Source organism: Malurus melanocephalus, unplaced genomic scaffold (genome assembly GCF_030028575.1).
Source record: "Malurus melanocephalus ecotype Western Australia unplaced genomic scaffold, MMel_1.1 scaffold_2, whole genome shotgun sequence".
Classification (NCBI taxonomy): Eukaryota; Metazoa; Chordata; class Aves; order Passeriformes; family Maluridae; genus Malurus; species Malurus melanocephalus.
Window position 1 is genome coordinate 7,705,769 of NW_026623234.1, and position 17,892 is coordinate 7,723,660.

The 17,892-nt window shown below is 43.8% G+C and overlaps 1 protein-coding gene across 4 annotated transcripts in view; it reads right to left on the bottom strand.

The window, feature by feature from the left end:
• Nucleotides 1–644: 644 nt before the first annotated feature.
• Nucleotides 645–17,892, bottom strand: part of SMOC1 (SPARC related modular calcium binding 1) — a 126,791-nt gene continuing 109,543 nt past the window's right edge. For 3 of the 4 annotated variants that reach the window (XM_057366990.1, XM_057366981.1, XM_057366965.1), the window contains 3 exons: nt 11,367–11,614; nt 5,729–5,779; nt 645–4,076 (listed from right to left, as the gene is read on the bottom strand). In XM_057366990.1, coding sequence (XP_057222973.1) covers nt 4,060–4,076; nt 5,729–5,779; nt 11,367–11,614 — 316 coding nt within the window. In that variant the 3' untranslated portion in view covers nt 645–4,059. The remainder of the gene's footprint in view (nt 4,077–5,728; nt 5,780–11,366; nt 11,615–17,892) is intronic. The other variant, XM_057366973.1, reaches the window with a different exon arrangement.

Sequence of the window (17,892 nt, forward strand, 5' to 3'; positions counted from 1 at the left end):
GGCAGGGCCATGGCTCCTCTGCCTCAGCTGAAGACCCTCAGTCCAGTTCCMGTGTGCTGAAGAAAACATCATCATGTTTTGAAAATGAAAACATCATGTTATTGTATAAATATTCATTTATGCTTCTGCAGGAGATGGGGATATAGGCTTTTGCTGCAACACACAGCATAGATTGGGTGGTGTTTTCTGAATGAAAGCTAGACAACCTCTGGGATGCACATGCAAGGCCCTTTTAAAAAACAAAAATGACCATTAAAATCTCCAAGCACACCCTCAGCAGAATGGCAGAAAGCATAATAAGCTAGTTTTGGGTATTCTGGCAAACACTCCATAMAAACACTTGTTGTTAAGGCTCCTGGTTCCTAAACCCATGACATGCCCCTTCTGCAATCTCTACACTCYCACTGAAGCTTCACAGACTTTCTAAGAGGGCTGGGCAGATTCACACCACAGAGATGCACTCTGGAGCTTGCTTTAGTTTAGCCTGGAGGCTTAGACACAGGGGAGACACAYCACAGACCTCCGAACCCAACCGCAGACTGACACTTGATTCCGCAATGAGGAAAGTCCTCTTCCCTCTCCTACAGCACTGCAGGRATAACTGGAAATCAAGATTCAACAAGAAACCACCACAAGACACTGGAGCAAAAGTTATCTATTTTATTACAAAACCAAACAGATGCCTTTCAATTTAACAAATTATGCCATAGGCAGAAATATGCTAGGGCAGGGTCAGTTCAGTATAAACTCAGGTCATGGAAAGCAGTGCCTACACACAAATCCCACTGTAATGCAGCTTCCTACAACACAGTATGCCCTTGGAAGATCAGCAAGAAAGGTTTTTTACTTCTGACAGGAAGCACAGATGACTTGCCCTGTTGAGTCCTGGTTCTCTTCTCTGTCCCAGCTGTTTTCAGCTGTCATTCAAAGTAGAGCTGGAGAGGCCCAGGAGGACTTGAAGGATGAGGAGACACATGGCCAGGGGCTGCTTTCAGACACAACACTGACACTGCCTGTGTCCCAGCATCAGTAAGATGCTACTGATGCAAGACAAAGCAGATGATTGCTGACGACCACCAGATAAGGACAATTTGGCCTGGCAGCCAGGTGGACTGGCAATAAAACCAAGAGGAGAAGTGGGCAGCTGAGGCTCTGCTCTCTTCTGGTGAGTACAGGTTGTTGGGACAGCTCATGGCAGGGACTGTGTGAATCAGGCCCAGGATGGTCTGCACAATCCTCCAACACAAAGCCAGGACAAATAACCTGACCTCTACCTGGACATTACACAATCATGCTGGCTGGGCTTTCCACAGCAATGGACAAGTGTTGCCAGAAGCTGCTCAGAGACCCACACAAATTCGGTGAGTCAGGATGCAAGAACTTGGACTTGTGAAAGGGAAAAGCAACTCTTGGTCCCCAATCCATSTGTAAAGTCAGCCCTGACCTAGCATCCATGGAATACCCATGACACCAAAATTAACCAACAGCCACCCCTTGTTTGCCTTCCTTGAAGAACTGACCCAATTTCAGCTGCAAACCACATGTGAATGCAGGCTTTTTGGMGGGGAAGGACACAAGGATGAGAAAAAGAAGGTCAGCAGAAGGATTTATGTGACAAGCAGGAGTGGCGGCTGACTGATTTATTTCCAGAGGAAGATGCAGTGAGTTTTAGCAGCTCTGCAGTCCCCCCACAATCTTGTGGGGCATTGCCCAACCCCAGTGCCTGGCTAATAGAATTCTTAGAGGCATACAATTGTCTGCTTCTGCTGGATGTGACTATACATTAAAAAAACCCCAACCAAACACAAAAAAACCCCACCCCCCCAAAAAAACAAAACCCCCTAAACCACCGAGCACCAACCAACCCAGCAGCCAGAACTTCCAATTCCTAAAACTAGAATATTAAAATGGAGAGGGTTTTTTTATACAGTTGGTTTCATTCTTTATTCCCTACAACAGGATTAGTGAGTGTGACTGTGACATTTCTAACTATACACTAAATCAAATTATTTCAACACAAAAAAGATGTGCCCTGGGCATTAAAAAAAAAAACAACCCAAAAAACAATGAACCAAAGGAGAAGAAACAATCAAGAAGGTGGGATTTTACAGGCCAAAAAAGCACATTCATTATATGTGAGAAACCATCAAGGTCCACCAGCAGGATCTGCTCTTGCTAAAGAGATGAGTTCTTTCTATTATGGTGTTATTATGTATATTTCAGATATTACCAGAGGTGTTTTCAACCATGTCATATGTTTTAATTAGCTCCAATATACTTCCCAGAGGAAGAGTTATTACTACTCCTAAACAGTTAGAAAGGTTTGTTAAGTTTTTTTAACTTTCCATTTTGTCAACAAGCACTACCTTATTGCATCAGGACACTTTTTTTTGGTGACACATCTCACACGATTGTCATGATGACATGACAAAGATGTTGTGCTGTATCAATCATGTTTTACCAAAGCCACAGAGCCTTGAGGGATGACTCCAGTCTCTACAGTAATCCATTGCTGTTGCAAGAAATTGTTGGTGTGATCTMGTATTAGCATGTAATTTCATCACCCTCACTTCAGTTTCTTCTAACAGGTTCGAGAAAGGTAAGTGGCACAAGGATCTCCAGGTCTGAAGTGGAAGGCTGCTCAGGAGTGCTTCCAGTGGTTGAAAATACATAAAGCAAAACACTGCGTGTCCCATCACACTCTGCCCAAGCCTAGGAGTGCTGATATGGGCAGCCCTACCAAAGAAACAATTTTGGTGAAACTGCTRGTGGTTGAAACTGCCCCTGTGGCCTCCAACAACACCAGACTCCTCACCCCAAGCCTTCACTGTTAGTGCTAATCACACCCCAGTGTCACAATACCCAGGAGGGACTGGTAACAGCAAATCAGGCAAAGTGGGCAGGCACACCACTGTGCAGGAGGGGAGCTTGGATTCACAACCACCAGTGACAAGAAGAGTCACTGCTGACAGATCTTCACCAGTGAGCATGGCCCAGGCTGCAGCGTTCCAACACAAGTAAAGCAGACTCTTGAGGAGTGACTATGAGCAGCATGATTATGTCTGCACTGACATGTTCTTTGCTCTTCAGCAAAGCATAAGGCAGGCTAATGCTCCTTTTAGCAGGCTTCTCAAAATGTTTATTGTTGTACAACACATAGATGAACACTTTGCCAGAGAGGAAGATGCAAGACTTCACCGACTCTACTAGACCTATGGCTCCCACATCCTTCCTACAGCTTTAGATTCTAGAGGCACAGCACATCTTTGCTAAGCATGTTATCTGGGCCTGAATAGCAATGCATTTGTAATTCACTTCTGCCCAACTAGCAACAGGTGCAGGAACTACTTTTGTACATCCCTAATATAACCCTTTTCTATCCCTACTTTAAGCAGCTTTGCAGTGCACCAGTACTTACACAAAATCTGTGCTCTCAAACGCCCAATGGCCTGAGTTACACAGGGCTTTATGGTAAGAAAAGGGGTTCAGCTGCTCTCGAGAAGCATTTGGTATCTGGGGTATTGTGTGCATATCTGCAAGAAGAAGTGATGCTGATACACTGTCTCCTTTTGTATGGGGGTGTTAAGGTTCACCACTGAATGATGGTTCAGTGGCAGAAATGAATTTATTACTATAATTTGTTAAAGGCTAAGTGTCCCTCTAGCCCTAACAGCCTTCAAAAGCAAAGGGAGGAATAGAACAGTGACTCCAACCCCTGTACAAGACAACTGTACAATTTACAAATATATTTATATACAGTATATAAAATTCTTTGAGTCCCAGTGAACTCAATTTTACATCATCAGTAGCTGTTCCAATTTTAAAAGGTCATGATCCTGCTTCCCTCTGCTTTCCAAAGTATTAGATAATRGTATTGAAAAGCAATTAAAAACAAACCCAAACCAATTTTTAAAAAGTGCAAACGCTCTGGGTGCCACTTCTGCTACGCTGGATGTTGCTGATGCTGCGTGCTTGCTCACAAGCAGCAAGGTGTCTGTCCGTCTGTCACTACATTTTTTCTTCCTGTGGGTCAGCTCCTGCCTTCCCTGTCTTCTGCTGCTACACCAGGCGACCTACTGAAAGGGTAAGGTGGGGTGGGCAAGGAGGAAAAGACAAACAGAACAGAAGCACAACAAGTAAGGCAAAAAGGCAAGTTAAATTAAGATAAAGATCCACTATATCCTCCCYCAAAAGCTGAGATCCCACAGTAAGCTGTGAGGCTGAAAACAACCAGGGGCTAATGAGACAGCCTTGCTGAAAAAAGCATTGAATGAGTCACATGGAGCCTTCGGGACTGACATATTTTTAAACACAAAACGCCACCTTCCTCCCCCTCCTTGGAAATGGGCATGCAGTCTAGGGAAACAACTGGTCCAACATGCCTTCCTCTGCTCTTCTGCCTGGCCCAGCTGATGCAGGAGCCCTCTGCTGCCAGGCTGCCCTGCCACCATCTCTCCATCAGCCACAGCCAGCTGCCTCCTCCCCTAGGAGACGAGCAGTTCTTGGAGGAGGCCTTTCTTCAGAAAGCTTTTGTTAAGCCACTCATCAAAGGTTCTTAAAGAATCAAAGCTCTTACGGGATGAGAGCTAGAGCTCTGTGGATTAATTACAGGTGCAAACATGCTACAGAGAAGGCACAAGTAGGGATTTGATTTTCAGAGAGGAGAAAGGTTACCTCACAGGGAGGAAAGGCCTCAGTGGGATCAGTGCTGATCAATATGCCCTGTCACAGGGGGCAGATATTGTCAAATACAAAATTATTTCAGGTAGCCATAATCGATTGCACAGCTCTGCAAGAGGTGTCTGCAGTGCTCAATGACTGGCTCATAAAAACAACAGATTGTTTTCCATGTCTGTAAGTGCACTGCAGTGTGGGAGTGGGCACGATCTGTCCTCCACTGAGCACTCTGAGTGACGACAAAAGAGGCTGAAGCCACAGCACAGAATTGTTCAAATGCCTCTGCACAGCTTTTAGCAGTAGGCTAAAAGCAAGCACATGYTCAGAATGGAGGACACACCAGAAAACATCACATCATCAGTGTACAAGGTGCAGTTGATCTTTATCTTCAGTTCTCTGTTCACCCATCTCACCAGGACCAGATACATTCCCCAGAAAGATAAGGAGGACAGCAAGAGGTACAGGAAGACTTCTGGCATTAAACATACACAGCTTAGGTCTTCTCAACACAGAAAGGAGTCTAACCAGACATATGAAGGACAGCTATAGAACAAGAGGCAGAACCTCTCACTGCTTCTTACAATCCAAAATGAGAAGTTCCYAACAAAACCATGAGGCAGCAAATCTCAGTGTTGTTGTTCACACCTGATGAAAGCATCTGTGCAATTCAATGCCACAAAATGCAAGGGAGAACAGACCTTCACCATGATAGAGAAGAGTCTTCAAAGGAATTTGTCCAYGGAGTAATGTAATGAAAACACAATATATCACCTAAATTATTGCTTGTTAGAAGAAGGAAGAATAGGACAGGACAGTATTCATCCCATAGCTTCTTTATGCTATTCTGATTCCTTAGCAAAAGACATACAGTTGGACTTTGAAATGATGCAAGGGAGTTGCATGTTGGTATATTTATACCTCTTGARACCAACTTTGGTTTCCAGCTGTTTCTATATTGCTGTTCATGAACATCGGAGAGCRGAGGAGAATAATTCTGCAATGCACGCTTACCTCAGAAAAAAAAAAGAAAACATTTCGGCAAGATACTCACTGAAAGGGTTAAGGCCTTGTCTTTTTCCAYTGGGCAAACTGCTCAGGCTACCTGTAAAATCCAAGAACCACATTAAAGGCAATAAATGGCATGACAAAGGAGATTTCCCTTGTGCGTTGCCAGAGGGCAGGTTCAAAGGAGCCCCTCTGAGCAGGCTCACAGCAAATCCTGACAACACTCCTTTAAGATTCACATGCAAGAGTCTGAMCAATGTGCCTGAGATGAGAGATGTTAGATAGCTGATGCTGTAGTAGCTGAGTATCATGAAATCCAGAGGTTTTGCATGGGCAAGAAACAACAGTTACAAGGTTAAACTGAACGGTGGAAGAAGAAAGAAGAAAGGAAGGATGCAAGCAGTATTATGAAGTTTCCCTAAGCAAGCAAAATAATGCCATGTAGACAGGGGGCAGCCAGATGAGAGTGAAGGTGCAGGCAATACAGATAGCCCAGGTTTATTAAATTGTTCACTTGGACCAAACAAACAGGTACCTAAAATCATAGACCTGAACTTATAYCTGGCAGAAGGGCAGAGCTGTGACATTGTGAGACAACAAGCACATGCGGCCTACACCAGATGGAGCTCATGGCAAGGGCCTCTCACCTCAAAAATAAACCTGTTCCCACCTTGTGCAGGGTACAGACAGCTCAGGGATTGCAGGAGCTCTAGAAAGCATGTCACATTTCCTGTGAGCTGCTTKGTCTGATTTCAGAGGAGGCATTAGCTGAAAATGGGAACCCTTGCTCCCAGCCAGCAGCAGGAAGCCTGTTGCCACCCTCCTCTCCAGCCTATGACTTTGATTTGTGCACACACATCACCTGACTGCACAGCTCACTGTGCACATCAAGCACTCGGCAGCACATTCTGCTCTGTGCAGGGTTGAGATGGACAGAAGCTCAGAGGGCAGGGGTGAGGTGTAGGAAAGCCTGAGGGCCAGGAGGCTAGGCTGCAAGACAGGAGCAGAGCTGCTGGGAAGAAAACACACGAGGGAGAGAATAGTGGCAGTGGCCAAGACTGAAATTGGTCACAAAGCACAGCCTGTTGGCCTTAGAGAGCATTAATAAGAGAAAATGTGTAAGCACAGTAAGTTATTTCAAGGCACCCCAATACCAGCCCAGTAACAGCCACCTGCCCTGCCAGAGCAGCAGAACCACGGCTCGCTGATGCCCGTGTGTCTAATGGCACTGCTGCCATGGGCAGAGGCTCCACTGTCAGGCAGAGGATCTGCTCTAGCTGACCAGCACTCGCAGCCTGGCCCTTCATGGGCGGCTGCCAGGGTCAGGGAGGGCACTGCCAGGCTGTGCATCACTGCCCTGGCTGGCAGCCTGAGGAAGCCAGAGGGCATCCCAAAGAACCCTGTCCACTTTAACAGGCAGTGCAGGTAAGCCTGCAGCACCGGGCTGTGCGTGAATACACTTATCTTTGGAAAGGGCTCAAGGAGCACTGCCTGCCTTCAGAGAGAGGAGGGGAACTCCAGCTCGGTGTGTGCAGAAGGCAGGAGCATCCCTTATCCCTCCTGCCATGGCCCATGTGCTCCAGGGCACGGCCCCGTGCAGTCTGCGGGAAAGCGTGCTGACACTGCGGGGACAGAGAGCACTGCCTTCAGCTGCCACCTGCCAGGCACAGACCTGTGGAAGGCAAAACCCTGCCACAACACGGCACTGSTGGCACAACAGAGAGGAAGGAATACGGCCGGTGGTGATCGTGGGTTACTAATAGCTGGGAAGCCCTTGGGCATTAGGGGGTAACACCCCATCATTCAGCAAGTTTCATAAAGCCAAGTAYTTGCCCATCCTCACAAGTACACTGTTTTGGATAACAGTTCCAGTCACTCTGGATTAGGCCCGGTGTCCTTCAAAAGAAAAAGCCCCAAGGAAACCCCAGCAGCTTTTTATAGAAAGAAATTATTCCCCAGACATACTGAGGAAACCTTTCACCTTCACCTTTTGGGGAGAGAAACATTGCTACCACCAGCCTTATCTTGTATTCTCAACACAATACTTATGTCCTAATTCATWCTGTCACTAACTTCAGTCAAAATTAAAGGCAAATTATAGCACCTCTAAAAAGCACCATTTATAGCCCTTCCACAAAGGAGAATRTCTGAACAAGACAAACAAAACTAAGCACTGAACCAGTGTAGTTCCTTTGATTCTAATCTAATAGCAATTAGACGTACTTTGAAATTCCTTTTTAATTCAGTCATTACCTGGTTAGTTTTCTCACGGCTGCTCAAGACTGTTATTTTCTACCATCACTAGTCCATAGGCCTTTCCCAGGTGACTGCTGTTTGCTACCTTCTCCCACACAGCTGCTTGCACAGTAATGATATAGACCAACTTCATTCCCAGCCTCYCAAGCATGCAGTTACTTCTGAAGATAGCAATAAGACAGGTCCAAAACATCACTGAATGAAATTTGCTCTTCAGGTTGTCCTTTACTCTTCCTTGTTTCTGTAATATTTCCTCAGATTCAGTAAAAAGTGACCTTCTGTTTAATTACACRTACATATACTTTTAAATTAAGATATTTTGGTCCTGTTTCTGGACAGCACTCTTGGTGGCTGGGTTCCACCTCAGAAGTCCTCATGGCCTGTGAAGCACGCCCAACACCTACCATCTGACAAGCTCTTGGACAGCAAAGCAATCACGGGATCTGAGCTGGCAGAAGAGAACTTCCCGTCAGCTGGCACAGGGACATTTCTTTGCTGCTAATTCCCTTAGCTCCTCTTTGGGCAGGCACAAAATGCTGACTTTGTCCTCTGAATTTGGAAGAATATAGAGGTACAACTCAACTCCAGCATTCTGCAGCCAGCACAACCAGCATAAGACTCACTCAGATGGACAGCCCTCCTCTCCAGCATCACTGGGCTCCAATTCATCTTGGGTCCAGTAACTTTCCAGCAAAACTTTACAATGTGTGTTTATCTCCTCTCAAGGACCCCGCCTTTTGACTAATGCACAGTGATAAATTTGTTCTTTGATCACAGATGGTTCCCCCCCTTAATTCAGGCTGTTATTTGAAGGCAGACTACACTGAGGAATGCTAACTTTTAACAGGCTGTAAATCAGTCTGTTTTCCTTCCACAATCCCTCAAACAGACAATCCTAGAGCAAGTGATGGCAAAGACTGTTTCTGGCATACTCCAAGCTAAAAGCCCTGCCTGCCTGTTCTGCCCCAGTTTAAGAAACTATTTGCAGACTTCTGTAAACACTCAAAGACAACTCCATTCTGAGATCCAAGAATGGCATTTTTCCAAGCAAATGGCCCCTGACAGAAACAAGTCTGGTTTAAAGAGGGACAAGAGCTGTGCAAAGCGGCCACCAGACCTAGCAGATTTGCCAGCAGCTTTCTGGGTGACCACAAGGATGGAAAAGAGGAATGGTTTCTRATAGACTGGGCAGTTATTTTCCTCACTGGAGAACCACTGGTTGGCAGTACCCACATACTGGTTTACTACAGGCATCAAGGGTCTGCTGAGGAAGGGAAGACAGAACTATGCATCTCTGATGTGCATCAGCAACTATGTGCTGATACTGGGGATTGCTCTGAACCAGGTGCAGTACCTTGCCCTTGGTCATCTTAAACCTCAGGAGATTCCCATGGGGCCTCTTCTTAAGCTTGCCCAGGCCTTCCTGCATGGCATCCCACCATTCAGGCATCTCAACTGCASCACTCAGCTTGRTGTCATCTGCTAATTTGCTGAGGATGCACTCAATCCCACTATGTCATTAATGAAAAAATTAAACAATACTGGTCCCAATATGGACCCCTGAGGGACACCACTTGTCACTGGTGTCCATCAGGAGTCTGAGCCATTGATTACCACCCCCTGGATGTGACCATCCAACCAATTCCTTATCCACCAAATAATCCAACCATTTCTCTCTAATCTTGAGAGGATTTGTGGGGGACTGTGTCAAAGGCAAAGATACTGATTGTTTCTAAATTTAGCAGTTCTTATGAATAGTAAGCATAGAAAACACATCATCTACCACCTCACAACTTCATCTCTTTAAAAAGATGCATCACAAACTTGCTTATTGAACCTCTAGAATACTTTCCTTCAGTTCTTTTCTACATGTTAGTACCTGCTCTCTGCACTGCCCCCTCCACTGCTTTTTAGTCCTCACCATCCTTTAACTTATCCATTTATCTTTGACCCTCAAGGCTTATCAGGTCTGYAGTAGGTATATGGAGCTGTCACAAGATCAGAGTACCTTTTTGACCACAGTCCTGTCCTCATATAACAGAAGAAACCATGAAAGGTCAAGGCTGTATTCTCAGCAAACAGCTGGACAATCAGGCACTCTCAACAATTTCTTGCTGCTTTCTTTCCCCTTCACACGGGCTCAAARTTTCACATTTTCTTTCTTCTCTCTRTTTTGTTCCTCTTCCATAAACTAAATTTTGAACAGTCAGTTGGCCAGGGCAGCAGATTCCAGAGAGTCTTATTCCAGGCCAAATAGCAATAAAACTCATTTGGCWTATTTGTCTTATTGGGAAGGTAATAAAATTAAGGATTGCTATTTTTGTATGCCRTTCCTCAGTACGGTACTGATGACTAAAAAAACACTTGCACTGGGCTAGGGAAGCTGAATGCTTCTCACAGCTGACAAGTAACACTATATGTGTATTATGGTAACAAAGATGTTTGCAAAGCACCTAGAAAATGCAAATTCCCAACACCCAAATGTACTGACTCCCTTCTCACTCATGCTAAACCTGAGAAAAGAACTAAGGAAAGAGTAAGACAGGAGAAAAAAAATGCTATCCACCCTTCCCAACTACCATGATACTTGTAACAACAGCTGTCTGCACAGCCAAAACACCTGCACAGGAAATTAGGCCCCTGGAATCTCCCTGTTTGCTTTCTCCTGCCAAGCCAGTCTGCCTACAGTCAAGAATGACTGATAATTACTGAATTTRGGTTTCAATTCCTAGAATTTCCAAAAATATCAGTTTGGTTCAGGTCCCAACAGATGATGAGGTGAAGATGAAAAGGAAGAAAAGGCAGGAGGGTGGGTTGATGCTCAGACACTAACCAGAAAGGAAAATAGGTTATTCACATGCCTTATTTCTCCCCCAACCTTGAAGTAAAATTTAAGTCTGAAAAACAGTACAACCCCATGCTTTCTTTCTGAGCTGTTCTCTTTGCATCAGCCACTTTCCTGCATGCTGAGTTTAGCAGTGAAAATAAATATTATTCCTGTTAGTCAACAGGGTCTCTAGAGAAGGACTGGGTCTGTGCTGGCTCATATATCATCCAACCTGCATGGCTGAGACAACAGAATATTGTTAAGAGAGTATTACTCAGAAGGGACCTGATTTGAACTACAGTTTCCAAGGACTTYTACAGTACAAATGGAATTCTGGCCAAGGCTCATCTGTTGTCCTGTTTCTGTATAGTGCTTAGCACAAAGGTCGGTGATAATACATAGAAGATGGAGCCATAASACAAGTAACAAACAACATTTGCATGGCAGTGTACTAATCCCCCTCATCTGCTCACACAAACTGTGGCACGTATGAAACAGCTGGAAGAAAACGGATTCCTGAGTCTGCTGTAACTCAGTTTTTATCTGTCATGTTTGTTTGTCAATTTTTATTGCCACGCAGTGGCGAAGAAAAGGCACTCACCTCCTTCCTTGCTGACTCCCAAACATCCTTTCAGCTCCTGAAGTGAGATTGACTTGTCCTTGTTGAGGTCACAGTAGTCAGTGAAACGCCGGGCACATTTCTTGGGCTTGGCTTTCTTCTTCACGTAACGTTTGAAAGGCTTCAGCTCCCGCTTGTTGATGTCATTGCTGCTGTTGTTGTCCAGCTGGCTGAAATACCAGTGCACCACTCGCTCCTCTAGTGTGTGGCTGGGGTCTGGCTCAGAGAACCTGCAACAGAGGAAGCACAGGCCCCCTCAAGTGGGTGATCTCACCAACATAGTCAAGCACATGCTGAGGAGCAAGAGCTGCTCAACSAATCAGGCAAGTGCTATGCCATATTCAAAGAAAGCAAAAAAACACAGGTCTTCCAATCTCCTCCTTTTAGCTTTGGAGACAGATGAACTTTTTCTAAAAGTGTCTTCTAGCATTAAAAAGTGAATTGCCATGAGAATTTTGGGASTCTGATACCTTCAATAGTTCTGGTTCTCCTCACACCAGCGGCTGAAACTCTGCCTAATCCCAGAATGATCCTCATTAGAGGGCAAGAGACCATCTCCTTGGTCCCTTTGACCCATGGCTCTCCCATTCTCCCAGCAGGAGAGCCATGAGTGTCAGTTGTTAAGTTAGTTTCTGTGACAGTAACATCTAGACTTCAGAAAGGGAACAAATTAATTTAATGCAAGACACATTCATTATTTGAAAATGTCCTTGGCAAGATACAGTATTCTCCCTGTATCTGTTTATATAATCTGAACTCCTGTGCTGTATTTTCAGCACTTTTAATGCTTTTCACATAGCTGATTTACACATAAGAKTTCCATAGCAGACAAACAGCACAAATTCATTTAAAGCTGTACTATAGAGCTGGCAACTTCAGTTTGCTTYATTTCTTACTCATTGTGGTATTACAAGTTTGATGCTATTTGACTCACATTTTCTTTCTGTAGACAACAATATCAGAGAGGAGGAGAAGGAAGAAAAAGCGGAACAGCAAAAGCTGTAGACACACAAATAGAGAATGCTGCCTCTCAATATCATCATGCCATCACTGAACAGGCACTGTTATGTTACACCACTTAAGCAGTGACTGGTGCTCTGCAGCAGCAGTGGGCAAGGGGGTTATTCCCCAGTGATACTGAGAACCAAGGAAGAAACTCTTTCTAAGCGAGTCTGTCTTTTCTCCATATGATGAGCATGCCAACAGARAAAGCTGAAAAGATGCTGAAATGAGGCTGAGATCTGAGCCTTTTTTTCCTTCCAAGAAGAAAGCATTTCAGTGCATGGAAATTAGTGGGTAGGTAGTCAGACATGCTACACTGGCACTGATTGCTCTGACTTATTCCAGGAGACATATCCAGCTGCTGCATAAATTCCTACCTCAGGAAGGCGAAAAGAACAGTTGCCCTCCTGCAGGCAGCCAGATTCTGGTATGAGTTTGGGGCATTCTAGCTGATGGGGAAACACGAACCCAAGTATCTTATAAAATGCTAAGGCTGTCACTGACCTTGTTTCAGAAACTAATAGGATAGGATCTATACTKACATGGTCACTAAAAATATTTTTGCTGGGAACCAGGAGAGAGGAAATGCTTTTGACTTTCTTGTGTGRCCATTCTCACCTTTAAAATGCAGCTACAGAGCCTGAAATATACCCCTCCCACTCTCTACCACCATGGTAAATTAAACCATTAGTGAGGGGGAATCTGCAACATGCAGGAAGCAAGAACTGGCACTCAGGTGGAGAACAGAGATCCTCATTAACCTTCTCTGATGGCTTTTATAAATGAGGATAGAAATTAGAAAAGTTCAGAGATACAGGAATCCAGAGATACAGGAATCCTTGCAACAAGTAAGCACATGCAGTRCAGAGAGGCAAATCAACTGTGTAACATTTTCCCCAGAGTTTTACACAAAAAGATTTCCTTAATTTAATTCTTAACTGAAAGGCAGGCTGGCATTCAGTCACAGCATCTGGTCAATGTACAATCRGATAAACACTGTGCAGGAGGAAGAGGGGGTCAGGAATAAATCTGGCTTAGTTTGGGGAGCCAAAATACCAGGTAAACCCCTGGRGTCACCTACAGACAAGCAAAAATTGCAAAATTCTCCCCAGGAAGTTAAGGGAGTGTCCAGATTTTCTAAACTGTATGCAATGACCAGAATGGCAGGCGCGAGTAGAAACACATCCTGTGTCTTGTTTTTATGACATTTATTAACACAGCTATTGGACTCTCTCCTTTTGGAAAGAAGTTGGCTATCATTTGAAGACTAGCACGTTTCCAACAACATCAGTGAAGTTCTGTATTGCCAGGGGCAATACTCTGCTTTTGCTGAGACAGAAGAATAAAACCTGAGCTTTTGCATGTGAGATTCCCCTTGTCCACATCTTGGCTTGGGCTCTTTCACTGATGGCCCACAACTGGAGAGGCAGAAAGGGAGAAAAAAGCAGAGCRTCTTAGAACCAACAGCAGAAAGACAACAGACAAGAGCTTCTCACTACCTACTAAAGAACACTCAGAAGCAGGATTTAAAAGTGCATCTTTTCCAGAAGCACACCAAGGAGGAGCTCTTACTAGTTATCAAGAAAGGCAACGTGGCTCTCTTCAGCATTTCCACAAAGAAAACAAGGGACATTCACAGGCTACCAAAATACATTGACTCATGAGGTGACAATAAATCAATCTTTGCCATTACAAACATGCTGCGAGCTCATGCTRAAACCTGCAGCCTGCTAATAGAGCTAAAAGGAATAAATTTAATGGCTATGACTTTAGGAAAAAGGAACACACAGCCATTTCTTGAGTTTTTACCACAACCTGTTGGCTGGCTTAGCAGGACTGCAGTTCCTAAGATGGTTGGCTGCCTGCCCTCTCTGATTATCATGCAGAATCCCRGCACAGGAAGCATCCCCATTATCTCAGGCTGGCCATATCTCCCTGGCTCATGAAATTACATGACACACTACAGAAGTTACAATGACGTGTGTAACTACCTGGATTTTGACCTGACTGCCCGTGCAAGGCACTCAGGCACCACCCCTGAAAYACGAACTGATGCAACTACACAGCACTGCTAGGCCACCTAGCTTTGCTGTAGTGCCATGACACCGGCCATGCCTGCTGGGTCAGCTGAAATAATCTGGGGATCTAACTGCCCTGCAAGCACAGGCTGGTCRGTATTCCAGGGCATTGTCCTTCTATTTCCTCCCCATTACTGTTTCAAGGGAAGTAAATCAGCCCTCAGATACAAACTTCATTTATTGGGCTGCCTCYCATTCAGACCACAAAGGAACCAGAAAAAGCACGACAAAACAAAGCTGCCCTGTACAGTCTCAATTTCCAGCATCTCTTGCTCTAACACCCATCACACTAAAATCCACTGAATTAYAGGATCTCCCTTCAGTGCTGTAGCAACTTTCTAAGACCTAGTAAGGACAGACACTACCAAAATGTAGACAGCCTTACCAGCCTTCTCATGTTGACTGCATTACAGCTGTACTTAGTTTTCTTCCTAATTATTCCTCTTTAGCACTCGGTGGCAAAATAATCAATCCTAAAGAATGAGTGCTAGGGAAGAAAGGAGGTCTGTGCAAGCTGATTTTCCAAATGCAACCTSCTGTTGCTGGACTGCTTTTGTACACAAGCCAGCAAGTTTAGCTCAATTATGCAGCATAAGCCCACCAATATTCCACTAATGAAGAGAAGCATGGTCTGTCATTAAAAGCCTAGGACAGCAAACCAGCTCTCTTAAACAGCTTTCTTAAAAAATTGTTGACATCAAGTATATAGAGCCTACTCTCCAAGTAGGCTCTTGCTCCTCCTTCTGTGCAATGTGCGAAGAGCTCCCTCATAGCAGAACATTGATTTCTTAGATGGCTCATGCTTGGAGATGTATGTACAGGTACTGCAGCTTTTAACAATACTATCTTGCAACTGAGGCACATTTCCACAGAATATCTTCATGTCATCTGGTGTAACTGGAAGAATGCAAAGAGACTGTGCAAAAACATAGACATACACTTTGTATGAATTCTGGATCAGAGAATGACTGCCAAAATATCAAACAGGCAGCCTGAACAGGCACTTTGGGTGCAATCTCTAATGCTTTCCAGCCCTTGAGGCCCCTTGCAAGAAAGGAGCAGTTAGCTCAGTGTGAAGGAGGAGGGAAGAAGCAGAGGTATRTAGGGTAAAGTATACAACAGCAGCAAATGTGAGACATTACTCCCCTACAGAACCATGTACAAGTGCACAATCACATTATGCTCCATAGAACTGTGCTGTTCCACTAAATTTTACTAAATAAACTGAAGTCCATTTCTACCAAAGCTGGTCCTCTGCTCCCTGAACACTTGTAGCYCCTCTGCACAGGTTGCATGGATTGACAACACTGTTGCAGTAACAAGAAAGACTAACACAAACTACTGCTTGGACAGAAAGCAAGGTTGCAATCCCTGAAGTACCCATCATGTGATCATCTGTTTGAAGTCTTAGAAAATCTATTCTTTTGTAATACAAACTTTATGTAGCAACATTAGCAGCTGAGGCAGAAGGAAGGAAGGGCACTAAGATCAGCCCATCACCTAGCTGGACTGCAGAACCTATAAACCAGAGGGAGCTATTCCAGGATGAAAGAACAGTGATGACCAAGAAGATGCTAGCAAATGCAACAGAGCAAAAAAAAAAAAATTAGTCCAGCGTTCATTCCTAACACACAAGATATGTTTGTGGTCAGAATGTCTAAAGGAGTGAAAGCTGTAAGTTCCTATGACTTGAAAATATTTTTCAAGTATATATATACTTGCTTGGTGTTATTGCTTAATGAAGAATGCATAGAGAGTGACTGATCCCTCCAGTCAATAACCATGACAGCATTCATGATTTCCACCAAAGTGCCAGCACTGAGCAGTGGAAAGCATGAGTTTAAGAAACWGAGGTAAAATTCAAAATTGTCCTTGCTCTGCTTCCACTCCTTATTCCCATTTTGTTGTTCTTTGCAGTTGCCTAAAATTAAAGTCTGTAGCAGTGGAACATGGTTTGAATCAGAGAGGATTACTCTAACAGAATTGCAAAAGGATCCTGTATTTGTTTTATTATTCTCCCTTTCCTGTAGCCAAGGAATCAAAAAGCCAACAAAAAAAAAAATAAGCTGTGTTCAGACTAAACAAAAGGGTACTACACAGTCCAAATTCATTATGGGAAATGCATAATTCCTCTACAGTTAAAAGTTATCTCCCTCTTACAGGCCAGTTTCTTCCTCTCCTCRGGCTAAGTTGTAAATGAAATGTTATTCTGAACACAACTTGTCTAAAGATTGTAGGATAAATAATTTAGAAGATTAAAATATCACCTTCCTTCACTCCTCATTGACTGCTAAAAGACCCTCCTCTTACATGTGCTCTCCTGTATCTTTAATTAGGCTAGAATTTCCACAAGAGGACAAAGAGAAGTTGGTATYCAACTTCACTTGAAACGCAGTAGGAGTTGAGCATCAACTTTTCTGCACTGTTTAAAAGTGTCAATCTTTATTAAAACATGGATCGGCTTCAGAACACCCTGGAGATGTGCTGAGCTGTGCTTGCCTGCTTCAAACTGCTCAACTAGAGCATGAAAAGGAACCTCGGGGCCATTTTCTGCAGTACTTTCTGGGGCTATTACAAGGGGAATATTTGGCAACTTTAAATTAAGGGACTGATAGCTGCTGTGTTACATGGTAAGGGKGGCTGTTGTAAGATGCCTGTTTACCTTAAATTCCACTCCAGGGCAGTCATATTTTTGTTGATAATGTAGCAAGCCATAATGTATGCATTTTGGCAACTAAAACTCATTTCTGAAATAGCAAAGACCAAAGAGAATTTCTCAGATAAGGAAAACCCAGGCTGGGATTCCCTTCGATCTAGTTTAGTTTAGGTTCTGTGTAACACGACTGTATCAGAATTAGAAAATAAACTAAAATGTATTAAAGCAAAGTCTAAATTTTAAAGTGCTGTTCCTATTACATAGTACTTACTTATGAACAATTTCAACATGCTTTTTTTTCCATAAGGATACCAAACACTGGCTAATAAACCAATTCCTTACAAGTGCTCCCTTAATTACTTTGAAAATATACAGTAACAAGATGTGCCTTGAAGTTATTACATAAACTTGGAATTAAGAACGAATTTTACCAGAGATTTTCTGTTTCAAAACTCTAAATGGCTATTATGCTGTAATRTAAACCAGGGCCATGAGGAAGGGAAGTTCTCATCTCATTTACATTATTGTAAAGCAAGAGTAACTCAATTAAAGTCAAGTGCTTTGAACTTTCGTTAAACAAGACAAGACCTATAAGGGATTACAAGGTTGTTTTAAGCATACCCAGTTTAAAAAAAACCAAAGTCTTACCAGGTTTTGCCTACATGGCCTSCAAGGATCCAAGCTACTGGCTCACTGCTGCTACTAGATTGCTTTCGGGTGCAATTTAGCAAAGGTCTATGTAGTATTTCAAATGCCAGTCTCTAATCTCTCC